The sequence below is a fragment of the Nyctereutes procyonoides genome, unplaced genomic scaffold (assembly GCF_905146905.1).
Source record: "Nyctereutes procyonoides isolate TBG_1078 unplaced genomic scaffold, NYPRO_anot_genome, whole genome shotgun sequence".
In the NCBI taxonomy this organism is placed as follows: domain Eukaryota; kingdom Metazoa; phylum Chordata; class Mammalia; order Carnivora; family Canidae; genus Nyctereutes; species Nyctereutes procyonoides.
In genome coordinates, this window is record NW_026575128.1 from 17,781,402 (window position 1) to 17,793,745 (window position 12,344).

A 12,344-nucleotide genomic window follows, 5' to 3' on the forward strand; every position below is an offset into this window, starting at 1 on the left:
GCCCCCTGCCCAGTGGGGAGTCTCTCTTCCCTCTCCCTCTGCTCGTGCTCTCTTTCTCTCTCAAATAAATAAATAAAATCTTTAAAGAAAAAAAAAAAGTGGAAAGCTCTGGGCCCCCCTCCAGACACAGGCCAAGCTCAGGCTCCAGGGGAGCCCCATCTCCTCGCCTACTGCAAACCGCACCTGTATCCCCAGGTCACAGACCTTGACGGGTCAGAGGAGGGAATGACGTTCCGCACATGCACGTATGTGCGGTAGCGGGGGGCACGCCCGATATGGGGGGGGCACCCGTGCTGCCGTTGTCCCCAGCAATCCCCTGTGCCGTCCCCCCAGCTGGGATGGCGGCCCTCACCTGTCCTGGGCTCACCAGTCAGTAGCCTACACTCTCAGCTCTCATCTACATCACATGGCTGAGTTTTGGCTCCTTTTCCCCTCCTATATTGTATCTTTTGACAAAAACGCCCATTGCTGGGCAGACAAGGCCCCAAGCCCGGGCTCCCTGCGAGGCCCAGTACGGGCAGAGCCTTGGCACAGCCTTGAACGGAACAGGTGCAGCACAGTCGGAAGGCAACAGGGATTCAATAACAAGCCTTGATCCGATGTGAGGGGGGAAAGGGGCTGAGTGCAGCGGGCAGCTGGGGGGGGGGCACGTGGGGCCGCCTTGCCTGAGGCCTGCGGGGGTCTGTGGGGCCTCTGGAGGCAGTCGACCCGCCCTCAGTGTCCTACCTGCCAGGTCCTCAGGTCCAGCAGGTAAACCATCCCATCGGCAGTGCCCACAGCAGCCCTGTGCCCGCTGGGGGACAGGGCCACCGCCGTGGGGGATGAGGGGACGGCCAGCGACAGCCTGGGGCTAGAAGGGCCAGAGAGAGGGAAGAGACAGGGAACTCAGGAAGGAAGTGAAGGAACTCAGGCTTGTACTCCTGTGCTTGAAGGCCCCTCCGCGCTGGCTCCGGGCTGCCCGCCCCGCTCCGGTCGCAGCTGCAGCTTGACCTCCAGCGGGGCCGCCAGCGTCTGGCCCGGGCTCACCTCGGCTGGCCCTGCACGGTGCACGGTTTATTAAGCCACCGCAGCACGTGCTGCAGGCGCCATCGCCCAAAAAGCTGTGGGGCCTGGCGGCAAAGAGGCGAGTCCGGAGGCTGGTTGGCGGCCTGCTGGGGCAGGAGCAGCGGGTAGCGGCCGAGGACTGGAGCCTGCTGTCTCAGGAATGCGTGAAACACGGCAGGGTCCGTCTCACAGAGACCCTGCTCCTCTGCAGGGCCCGAGGAAGCTGCAGGAGAGATGCAGAATGTCACTGCAGAGCCAGCCCGGACCCCCCTAAGCCTCAGCACCAAAGACAGTCGGATGATGTGTCTAAAGCGTGAAGTCTTGAGGTCTTCCGGCCCCACATCAGGAACACCCGTTAGAAGTACAAAGCCTCAGGCCCCACTCCGGAACTAGGGAACCAGAATCTGGGGACCAGGAGACCTGCAATTTGAACATTCCCAGGTAATTTTAGACCCGTTAAATAAAGCTTGAGAACCTATAGCCTAAGAGATCTGGGCAGAAGGTCCCCCTGAAAATCACCCACCTACCCTCTTGCACTTCCAGCCTGGAACAGAAATTTAATGGTTGTTTGCATTACACCCCCAGCCCGCCCCTGTGCACACACCCAGGAGCCCCCTATCTCAGAGAGGCCACCTCCTCATGTATCTCACCGTAGAGGGCATGGGCCTCCAGGAGCCGAGAGACCAGACCCAGTTCTAGGTGTGCAGCCACCACGTGGAGATTGGTGAGGAATTTTGCAAGAAGGCCATGGTTCCCGCTCTGGAGCTGGGAAGGTCAGACTGGACTCATTAGGGTGTAGAGAGGCAGGTGAGGAAGAACAGTCTAGTTTTAGATCCTGCCTGTGCAGCCAAGACCTCGACCCAGAAGCTGGACAAAGGGCTTGAAGGGAAAGGGCGGGAAAACCGGGTGGAGAAAGGTAGAGATGGCAGTGATGGTGGTGATGGTGATGGCAGTGGTGGTGGTAATGACAGTGGTGATGGTGGTGTTGGCAGTGGTGGTCCAGGGGACGTGGGGACTAAGGTGCCTGGGAGCTGGAGACTAACCAGGTGGTGGGGCAGGTCGGCCAGAGCCTCAGGAAGGCAGCTGCGGAAGGAGCCCGAGGCATCAGGGTCGCACGTCTTCCAGAGCTGAGCTACAGGCGTGGGTCACGGAGCAGACATGGAGACTAATGAGCCCCAGAGCATCTCCCAAGATCGCACCCCCCAGGCTGGCCGAATGGGAGCACCAGGGGGTGGTCCTGGCCCCGGGGGGGGGGGGAGGCCCCACGCGCGGTGCCCTGGCCAGGGCAGGCCAGTCCTGGCCGTCATCACCTGCTATGAGGACGTGTGCGGTCTTCTGCAGCCCCCGCCTCTTCCCGTATCGACACTGAGCTGCCGTCCTCAGGGGCCCAGCAGGAAGGCAGAGTCGGGCACCAGCACGTTCCAGGGGCCCCTCCCCCAGCAGACTGTCCTCACGTGAGGGAGGGGGGGGGGGCAGGGGAGGCTGTCAGTAAGCAGCCGGCATAGCCAAGGGCTCCCATCCCACCCTGCAGGGCGGTAAATCGGGTGGCAGCTGTTTGGGGGCCCGGGAGACAGGGGTCGGGGCCACAGCCCAGGATGGGTAGGATGGAGAAAGGATCTCGAGGATGAGAAGGGAAGGTACGGGGATTGGTGGGAGCCGAGCCGGGGGCAGGTGCACCTGCGCAGACTCTGGACGAGGTAGGCAAATGGGCCCATGGGGTAGGCGTCCCCACTGCTCCCAGCGGCTACGGCCTCTTCCCAGCCCTCGGCCCCGCTAGGAAGCGCGCGCCACGCGCTCAGCACCGCGTGCAGCTGCTCCGCAGTTAGACCTGGAATTGCAGTTAGACCTGGAATCGCAGCTCTCTGAGGCTCTCGAGCACACAGCACACCCCTCCCTGACACCTGCTGCCCCCACACGGTCCCGGAGACCCCCCCACGCTCTCAGGCCCCTCGGCCCAGAGCACGGACCACTACGCGTGGCCTCCAGGGCGGCCAAGGCTTGGGGAAGGACATCGGGGCCGTGCTCTTGCTCCAGGGTGCCCAGGATGTGCTGCAGCAGTAGGGGGACAGTGGCGGGCAGGGCCCGGAGCCGCTCGGACACCTGGGAGAGGAGGAGCCTGGGCTTCAGTCAGTGGGGCAGCGGGGGGGGGGGGGGGGGGGGGGGCAGCTCTTGTGGGGGGGCAGTGGGCAGCAGGAGGAACCATGTGAGAGGGTGGAGAAGGGGAGAGAGAGAGCGGGGGCGGGGGGGGGAAGGGGGGCAGAGGGGTGGGGGGAGGAAGCTGCCCTGGCATCAGGGCGGAGCAAACCAGGAGGCGTCCCCGCAGCCAACCTGCTCGTGCAGCGCGTAGAGCCTCAGGTGGTCGGTGACCAAGCGCAGGTACAGCGGCAGGGAGGACCCCCGCTTCACCAGCAGCAGCTGCATCTGCCGGCGCAGGGGCCTCAGCACGGGAAGCAGGCACCTGCCCCCCAGCCCCCGCCCCACTCCACCCCGACGCCACCTGCTGGGCTCCTTCCCCCCATGGCCCTGCCAGCCCTGCTCCCCAGAGGTTGGGCCTGCCCCAACCGGACAAGGACCCCCAGTCACGTCAGGGGCAGCTGCCCCTCCCCGGGCCCCGTTGGAGGTGAGGAGCGGGGCTGCGCGGGGCCCACGTCCAACCTGGTTGTTGAAGGGGGACTCCTCCAGCCGCTTCCCGTACAGAGCCAGCTCGTCTCTCACCAGCTGGGCCCGGGCACGGGGCTGCAGAGGCCCCAGGGCCACCACTCGGGCCCCTGGGCTCTGCCCAAGGGTCTCAGCCAGACCCCCCTCAGCAGACACGCTCAGTACCAGGTGCACCCGCTGTGATATTTGGGCAAAAGGAGGCGGAGGTAGGAGGACAGGGAAGGGCCTGGAGGCCCCCCTCACCGGTGTGTCGCACCCCCTCCCCAGTGTGTCGCACCCCCTCCCCTCATACTCACCGGGGGAAGGGTTTTCGGGATCCAGTCTGAGACCTGCTGGCCCTGTGGACCCGCCAGCCTGTCAGCCCCATCGACGATCAGCACCAGGCCCTGGCCAGCCTTCGGGGACTGGGCAGACGCGGGCAGCAGTCTCTGCTGCAGCTCCCACACCAGGCCCCTGCATGGGGGGGGGGGGGCAGGCCCAGGTCAGCAGGACACGGGGGCACAGGTGCCGTCCTACGGCCTCAATAGGCAGGGGGGTGGGGGAGGGACACACACCGGTAGGAGGTAGGGAGGGCACCCGGCTCACACAGTTGACGACGCAGGTAGGCGCAGAGGCGTCTGAGCAAGGTGAGGGCGAGGCCCTGGTCCGGGCGGGCCCCCGAAAAGTGGAAGAAGACCCTGGGGGCCTCCTGGGCCCCATCGGGAGCCTGCAGGGCTGACACCAGGGATGCCTGCGTGGAAAGCGAGGACACAACGTGGTCAGTGTTCCACGCGCAGCTCCCAGAGGCCGCCCCGCCCGCCCGCCCGCCTGGGCTCCAAGACCGCGCACCAGGAAAGCCGTCTTGCCCTGGCCCGACCGCCCGGTCACCAGGCTCAGCCCCCCCCGGGGCAGCGTCAGCTGCTGCATGGTGTCCCGGAGCAGGCGTGGCCGGGCGGGACTCGGCGGGGTCTGTAGCTGCTGGAACGCAGCCTGGACCGAGTCGTCCTCCGGGGTGGGCGCTGGCTCTTCCGGCTGGGCCCCCGGCTGAGGGCATGCGACGGGGACATGGACAGTGTTTGCACGCCCAGGAGCGCTGGGCCAGAAGGCCCCAGGGCCCCCAACCCCCCGCCCCCCCGCCCAGGGCACTCCTGCTGACCTGTAGGTAGAGCTTCTGGATCACGCTCCACACATCCTGCAGAACCAGCTGCCCAAACTCCTCCAGCCCCGCGGCGTAGGGCCGGCCAGCTGCCACCCCGCCCCACTCGCAGGGGTAACTGCGGGCAAAGCGAGCACAAGCAGTCAGAGTGGGCCTGGCCCCCCTATATCTCCCTGCAGGGCTCCCCCCACAGCCCACCTGCGACAGGTAACCCCTTGCTGTCTGCTCAGAAAGCTCTTCAGTTCGGCGATCCGACGTGCAGCTTCTTCAGACTCAGAAGTAAAGTCGGATTTCCAAGCATCTGGCACAGAGCTGACCCCCAAAGACACCCCAAGGGTGGAGCTCCGCTCAGACCCCGCCTCTCTTCACCCCCAGCCATCACACCTGCCCACTGTCCCCGAAACCCCACCAACGAGAAGTCGGGCTCTGGGGCAAGGTTGACGGGGGGGGGGGGCGGCCGCGGGCGCGCTCTCCGAGCCCTGTGTCCCCCGCGTCCCCCCTCCGCCGCCCCAATGCTGGGAGAGCACTGAGGCCCAGGGGCGACAACAAGCACCTGAGGAAGCTGGAGTCCCGCAGGTAGATGAGAGCCTGGGCAGACGGCTGCAGGCGCCGCGCCCGGTCCAGGAACTGCATCACCTCCATCTCTGTAACGGAGCGGCCCGGGGGGTACTGCTGCGCCTGCGGCCAGAGGGGGCAGGGGTCAGTGCCCGGCCCACTGCCCCCGGCCTCGAGCCCCAGGGCCCCTGCAGGCCAGGAACGTCCCCCCCCAGACACAGGCGTGGAGGCACAGCCGAAGCTCACATGACTCCATGCCTGGCACGTGCCCCTTGGCCGACGGAAAGCGACTCCTCGGAGGAGGCCCCCCCGCGCCCCCTGAAGCCCCCCGTGGCCCCGGCCTGCCTCACCCAGCGGAAGTGAGGGTGCTCGGGCAGGTTGTAGTCAGCGGGGACGTAGCCATAGCGGGAGCCCAGGATGCCCACGAACAGCTGCGAGCTCTCCACCTCCCCGAGGCACACTTCCAGCTGCCTGCAGATAAGGGCGCCAGCCTGGCTCACCGTGGGCACCCCGAGCAGCCCCCCGCCCCCTGCGGCCTCCCCGCAGCCGGCCCTCACCTGTTCCTGCGCGTCTCCTCCTCCGGGATGCCCCAGCGCAGGTCGACGGCCCGGAGGCCCAGGCGGCGGGGGGCGGCTCGGGCCTGCAGGGCGGGCAGCACGGCCCTCAGCAGCAGGTCCCGCTCCCCGTGCATGTCCCGGAACGTGGAGGAAATGAAGAGGCGGACGCTGCGCCACCTGTGGGGGCGGACGAGTGGCTGGGCCCAAGCACAGGCCCGCCCGGACGGCGACGGCAGGGCCAAGGCACCGGAGCTCGACCCCGCCTGCCCTCTCACTCGCCTTTGTCGGCGCTTCTTAGAGGCCTACTACCCACCCCTGGTGCGCGGGTAAATAAATAAATACAACCTTTTTATTAAAAAAAACTAAAATTTGGGGCAGCCCGGGTGGCTCAGAGGTTTAGCGCCACCTTCAGCCCAGGGCGTGACCCCGGGTCCCGGGATCGAGTCCCACGTCGGGCTCCCTGCATGGAGGGGGACGCACCCTCCGTGAGCAGCAGCAGCACCTCCACAGCCAGGACTGCGGCCGCCCGCTCGAGCCTCTCCCAACTCACAGAGCTGTAGAAACGTGCACTAACCCAGGCGGGGAAATTGGGGCCGGGGGGCTTAAAGTGCTCTCTTCCAGCGGCCGGAGGGACAGCTCCCCTGTCTTCCCTGGGGGCGGCGGTATCTTGAATATTTTGTCCATTTGGCCTACGTGTTCTAGAAGACGAGAGGCCCCACGCTCTGCGATGAACCTGACATAAATGTGAGCAAATAAGAGCAAAGAAAAGGGGTGAATCCGATCTCTCAAGGGGGCAGAGGATGGAGATAGAGCTAGGGACGGTCCCCCAGTTCCCTGGGGCTTCTCGAGAAAAGACCGTAGAGGGCGGGTGTGGACTTAAACCTGCGGTTCCCCCGCAGGGATGAAGCAGAGGACAAGGAGGAGGAGTGGGGGTGAGGCTCCCTAAAGCAGCTGGGACAACCGGGGCATACAAAGGAAAAGGCAGAAAAATAAAATAAAATAAATAAATAAATAAAATAAGGGGAATCCCCGGGTGGCTCAGCGGTTTCACGCCTGCCTTTGGCCTGGGGCGCGATCCTGGAGACATGGGAACGAGTCCCACGTCAGGCTCCCGGCATGGAGCCTGCTTATCCTTCGGCCTGTGTCTCTGCCTCTCTCTCTCTCTCTACGTCTATCATAAATAAATAAAAATAAATCTTTATAAAAATTAAAAAAATAAAATAAAAAGGAAAAGTCAGGAGAGAGGACAAGTCAGTGAGACGGCATGGAGAGCACGAGGAAGACGACTGCCATGAACGTGCCGTCTGGTGATAATTCAGCGCCCGGAGATCTCTGGGTCAAGAGGGGAACAGAGGCCACGACGAATGAATAGAAACAACGGGACCAAGTCCTGAGCTGCTCCCTTAAAAGCAAACGGTGCAACGCCCCCTGTCCCTTTCCCGTCTTCCTTGTAGATGTAACACAAAAACAAGGGCCGGAGCTGGAGCAGCTCTCTTGAGCCATGAGGCAGAAGCAGAATGTTTGAGGACAAAGGAGCCGTGAGACACGAGGGCCCGGGTCCCTCTAACACTGTCGCTGCAATGGCAGGACAGCTGCAAGGGCAACGGGCTTCTCTCTCATTTGGAAAGAGACACGCATGGCACACAGGCCAGGTAGTCTCTGAGAGGTGACCTAACAAGCCCCCAGCCCGCTCGGTGCCCGTCCCGTACTCACTTCAGGATCCCGTCACTGTAGCCTGAGAGCGTCACGTCGTTGGGGTTCGAGTCGGCTAATCTGGCAGAAACCGCAGCCACCCATCAGAGGCAGCACCAGCAAGAGGCACCGCTGTCTAGGATGGATACCCCGCCCCCACCTACGACCAGGGTCACGTGGGTGACGGGCTGGGCTGGACCCTATGGAGGGGCCTGGGGAGGTCGGCCTCGCACCTGAAGTGCAGGAGTTCAGGGGCAGACGCGGGGACGTGCCTGCTGAGTGGCGGCGTCCCAAACTCGAGTGGGGGCAGGGGAGGAACTGCAGAAACCATCCTCTGGGGCCAGACCCGGGTCGGAGCATCCTTACATGTTGTACGTCCTTTCCAGGGGGACAGAGACGAACAGGCACTTGGGATTCACATGCTGCCAGAAGAGCTGCTTGGCCTCATTCACCAGGCTGCCGTACATGGTGTTGCCGAACAGGACCACCCTGTCCAGCTGCGGATGCAGAGGAAGGCGCTGAGGCCGGGGAGCAGAGGGCAGGGGACGCTGGGGCTCGGGACGTCAGAGCGATCTCGGGGACCAGGACAGCTCTGGGGGTGGACGTCACCTCCCCAAGGGGCGTGAGGGTGGGGGAGCCTCTGCACCCCGACAGCGGGGCGGGGGGTGCTGTAGCCGGCTCTCCCGGCCGCGGCAGCTGCTGCTACACTGTTGGGAATTTCGCGAGCCAGCTGTCAAGCCCAGCCACTATTAAACACTAAATCGTATAAATTTAAAATAAATCATATTAAAAATGAAGGTGACAGACGCTGAGGCCCTCATATCCTAGTCGCCGCATCTCACACTGAGCCTGACACTAGCCCATGCACGCTGTCCACGTGCTGCGGGGCGTCACGTCCCCGCCCTGCCTGCACCGTCGTGTCCGTCGCCTGAACTCAGCAGCGAGAGCAGGACCCACGCCGCGGAAATCCACGAACGCTACTAACCAAGCCTGAGTTTTTCCAGCGAGCCGGTTGCCAGACACTCGCCGGCGCGGCACCGGCAGGGAGCTGCAGCCAGCAGGGGCAGAAAGCGGCCTCTGAGGGGTCAGGGCCATCACTGGGGGGGTAGGGGGTCCCCAGGATGGGAAGCACTCACAGGGACCCTCTGGGAAGCCAGAGACAGCAGGTACTTCCCGAAAGTGTGCACGGACCATTCACCCTCCTTATTCAACTCCTGCAGGAAAGAGTCTCGCGTCCTTGGTGGCCCGGGGTCCAGGCACGGGGTACGGGGCACGGGGCACAGGGCGTGGGGCACGGGGCACCAGGGCATGGGGCACAGGCACGGGGGATGGGGCATAGGCACAGGGCACAGGGTATGGGGCACGGGCATGGGGCACAGGCACAGAGCACAGGGCACAGGCACCCCGCAGGTGGGGGGGGGGCTGACCTGAGCCTGAGCCTGAGCCTGGAGCACGCTGGCGGTCCTCAGGACACCTTCCTCCACCCTGGCGTCAGCGACCATCACGGTGCCACGTCCGCACAGCAGGACGGACACCTGCTCCGCCCGGGCCATCACCATCCCCAGCAGCAACAGCACGTAGTTCAGGGGGGGCTGGTGGGACGCACATCACGGTGAAACATGCTCACCACCCCCCCTTCTTTCAGGCAAGCTCCATGCCCAATGTGGGGCTTGGCCTCCCCACCCCGAGCCCCGAGCTGCATGCGGGCCAGGTGCCCGGCTCCCCATTTGGGACCCTGCCTCTGCCCCTCCCGCCTGGAGCCCAAACACCTCACCGGGTGGGGAGAAGGGTCGAAGGGCCCCGCCAGGAGGGGCGGCCCCGCAGCCCTGGAAGGAAGAGCAGCCCGGGAGGGAGCAGCCTGGGAGGAGGAGCAGCCTGGGGGGAGCGGCCCAGGAGGGAGCAGCCTGGGGGGAGCGGCCTGGGAGGGAGCAGCCTGGGAGGAGCAGCCTGGGAGGAGGAGCAGCCTGGGAGGAGCAGCCCCGGGAGGAGGAGCGGCCCGGGAGGGAGCCGCCTAGGAGGAGTGGCCCAGGAGGGAGCAGCCTGGGAAGAGGAGCAGCCTGGGAGGGAGCCGCCTGGGAGGAGGAGCAGCCTGGGAGGAGTGGGCTGGGAGGAACAGCCTGGGAGGAGTGGGCTGGGAGGAGCAGCCTGGGAGGAGGAGCAGTCTGGGAGGAGTGGGCTGGGAGGAGCAGCCTGGCAGGAGTGGGCTGGGAGGAGCAGCCTGGGAGGAGGAGCAGTCTGGGAGGAGTGGGCTGGGAGGAGCAGCCTGGGAGGAAAAGCAGCCTGAGAGGAGTGGGCTGGGAGGAGCAGCCTGGGAGGAGTGGGCTGGGAGGAGCAGCTGGGAGGAGGAGCAGCCTGAGAGGAGCGGGCTGGGAGGAGCAGCCTGGGAGGAGGAGCAGCCTGAGAGGAGTGGGCTGGGAGGAGCAGCCTGGGAGGAGTGGGCTGGGAGGAGCAGCCTGGGAGGAGGAGCAGCCTGGGAGGAGTGGGCTGGGAGGAGCAGCCTGGCAGGAGTGGGCTGGGAGGAGCAGCCTGGGAGGAGGAGCAGCCTGGGAGGAGCAGCCTGGGAAGGAGCAGCCTGGGAGGAGCAGCAGCCTGGGAGGAGCGGGCTGGGAGGAGCAGCCTGGGAGGAGGAGCAGCCTGAGGAGCGGGCTGGGAGGAGCAGCCTGGGAGGAGTGGGCTGGGAGGAGCGGCCTGGGAGGAGGAGCAGCCTGAGAGGAGTGGGCTGGGAGGAGCAGCCTGGGAGGAGCAGCCTGGGAGGACTGGGCTGGGAGGAGCAGCCTGGGAGGGAGCAGCCTGGGAGGAGCAACCCCGGGAGGAGGAGTGGCCCAGGAGGGAGCAGCCTGGGAAGAGGAGCAGCCCGGGAGGAGCGGCCCAGGAGGGAACCGCCTGGGAGGAGGAGCAGCCTGGGAGGAGTGGGCTGGGAGGAGCAGCCTGGGAGGAGGAGCAGCCTGAGAGGAGTGGGCTGGGAGGAGCAGCCTGGGAGGAGTGGGCTGGGAGGAGCGGCCCGGGAGGGAGCAGCCTGGGAGGAGCAGCCCCAGGAGGAGGAGCAGCCCGGGAGGGAGCAGCCTGGGAGGAAGAGCAGCCTGGGAGGAGTGGCCTGGGAGGAGTGGCCTGGGAGGAGGAGCAGCCCGGGAGGAGCGGCCCAGAGGAGCAGCCCGGGAGGAGCTGCTCGGGAGGAGCTGCCCAGGAGGAGGAGCAGCCTGGGAGGAGCAGCCCTAGGAGGAGGAGCGGCCCGGGAGGGCCCTGGGGTGCAGGGAAGTAAATGGCAGGCGCCCTCGGGTGACAGAAATCGAGAGAGAACTGAAGTCAGCCAAGCGGGAAGCACAGAAGCGCCACCATCCATGAGCAGGCCACGTCCTGGGGACCATCCCTGGGAACCCGGGCCCCACCCCAGACGCCAACCAGGCCACTTTTTTCAGTCCAGGCACTTCCCTCGGAAGACCACGTCTGGGAACAGGACAGCTCTCAGGGCCCCCAGCATCGTCCCGACCCCCACCTTATGATTGTTATTTTTACCCCTTGGGGGTTGCTCTTCGGACACAACTCGTCCGTCCCGACATCTGTCAGGTAGGCCAAGAGGGTGCGGCCCGGCAGCGGTGGCAGGTTGTGCTTCACGGAGATGTTCACAGCCGTTTCCAGGGCCTGCCGGTACCGTGCCAGCAGCTCGCCGGCACATCTGCCCCGTCTGTGGGCCGAAAAGACAGACAGCAGCTCGGGGGCTTGCCCCCTGCGTCCGCAGGACACGCACCCCGGGTCGGGTGCCCCCTTCCCCAGCCCGTCTCCACTGCGGAAGGCGGGACTGGGGCAGGTGCCCGGCCCCAGCATACGGGACACGTGGGACCCCTGCCCATGGCCCAAGAGGACCCACTCTCTGACATCGTGCATCACTCTTGCCACTTACTTCAGGAGGCAAGATTTAACTGCCACCTATTTTTTAACTGTATTTTTTTTTAAGATTTTATTTATTTATTCATGAGAGACACACAGAGAGAGAGAGAGAGGCAGAGACACAGGCAGAGGGAGAAGCAGGCTCCCTGCAGGGAGCCCGACACGGGACTTGATCCTGGGACCCCGGGGTCACGCCCTGGGCCAAAGGCAGGTGCCAAACCACTGAGCCACCCAGGCTGCCTATGATAATGTTTTTAATCTAAGAAAATCCAATATTCTCTACCAATGTTACCCAACAGAATTAAGTCACAGTTAAAGAAAAAAATGTGACGGGCACTGAGGGGGGCACTGGGCAGGATGAGCCCTGGGTGTTACGCTCTATGTTGGCAAATCGATCAATTAAAAAAAATTTTTTTTAGTAAAAAAAAAAAAAAGCAAACAGGTCAGGAAATAGAGACACAAAAAGAACAAACGGGTATCATGGAGAAGAAAAAGAAACTCGGACAAGGAAAAAGCAGAGGACACAAGCGTACGCTAAGACAAAGGGGAAGGCCGCACAGGTTCCCAGAACCCACAGAAACCAATAAAACGATCCCAGATAATAAACCGGAGGCCCAGAGGGTTTTTTTTTTTTTTCTCAAGATTTCTCCATAGGACAACGTTAAGGACAAGGTTTGCTGTGCAAAGCCAGTTGGAACCAGGCAAGTCTGAGCCCCTGGGGCAAGCATGTTTTCACAGAACAGAGGCTGGGGTTCCCGGATGACCTCCCGGCCCCATAAGGGGCCAGCTAGTTGCCCACCCTTTGCTCCAGGCAGCAC

General features: G+C 64.3%; 1 protein-coding gene across 2 annotated transcripts in view; it reads right to left on the reverse strand.

The window, feature by feature from the left end:
- Nucleotides 1-12,344, reverse strand: part of TEP1 (telomerase associated protein 1) — a 37,495-nt gene that overhangs the window by 8,713 nt on the left and 16,438 nt on the right. For both annotated transcript variants that reach the window (XR_008666651.1, XM_055341861.1), the window contains exons 13-35: nucleotides 11,155-11,323; nucleotides 9,069-9,233; nucleotides 8,778-8,855; nucleotides 8,008-8,138; nucleotides 7,663-7,722; nucleotides 6,524-6,682; nucleotides 5,950-6,126; nucleotides 5,743-5,863; nucleotides 5,391-5,515; nucleotides 5,036-5,149; nucleotides 4,838-4,955; nucleotides 4,531-4,725; nucleotides 4,257-4,432; nucleotides 3,999-4,155; nucleotides 3,700-3,879; nucleotides 3,373-3,465; nucleotides 3,012-3,144; nucleotides 2,722-2,872; nucleotides 2,355-2,488; nucleotides 2,088-2,176; nucleotides 1,695-1,809; nucleotides 1,027-1,267; nucleotides 727-850 (exon numbers count right to left, since the gene is read on the reverse strand). Coding sequence is in view for 1 of the 2 variants with exons in the window: in XM_055341861.1 (XP_055197836.1) it covers nucleotides 727-850; nucleotides 1,027-1,267; nucleotides 1,695-1,809; nucleotides 2,088-2,176; nucleotides 2,355-2,488; nucleotides 2,722-2,872; nucleotides 3,012-3,144; nucleotides 3,373-3,465; nucleotides 3,700-3,879; nucleotides 3,999-4,155; nucleotides 4,257-4,432; nucleotides 4,531-4,725; nucleotides 4,838-4,955; nucleotides 5,036-5,149; nucleotides 5,391-5,515; nucleotides 5,743-5,863; nucleotides 5,950-6,126; nucleotides 6,524-6,682; nucleotides 7,663-7,722; nucleotides 8,008-8,138; nucleotides 8,778-8,855; nucleotides 9,069-9,233; nucleotides 11,155-11,323 (3,205 nt within the window). In the remaining variant the exon portion in view is untranslated. The remainder of the gene's footprint in view (nucleotides 1-726; nucleotides 851-1,026; nucleotides 1,268-1,694; nucleotides 1,810-2,087; nucleotides 2,177-2,354; nucleotides 2,489-2,721; nucleotides 2,873-3,011; nucleotides 3,145-3,372; nucleotides 3,466-3,699; nucleotides 3,880-3,998; nucleotides 4,156-4,256; nucleotides 4,433-4,530; nucleotides 4,726-4,837; nucleotides 4,956-5,035; nucleotides 5,150-5,390; nucleotides 5,516-5,742; nucleotides 5,864-5,949; nucleotides 6,127-6,523; nucleotides 6,683-7,662; nucleotides 7,723-8,007; nucleotides 8,139-8,777; nucleotides 8,856-9,068; nucleotides 9,234-11,154; nucleotides 11,324-12,344) is intronic.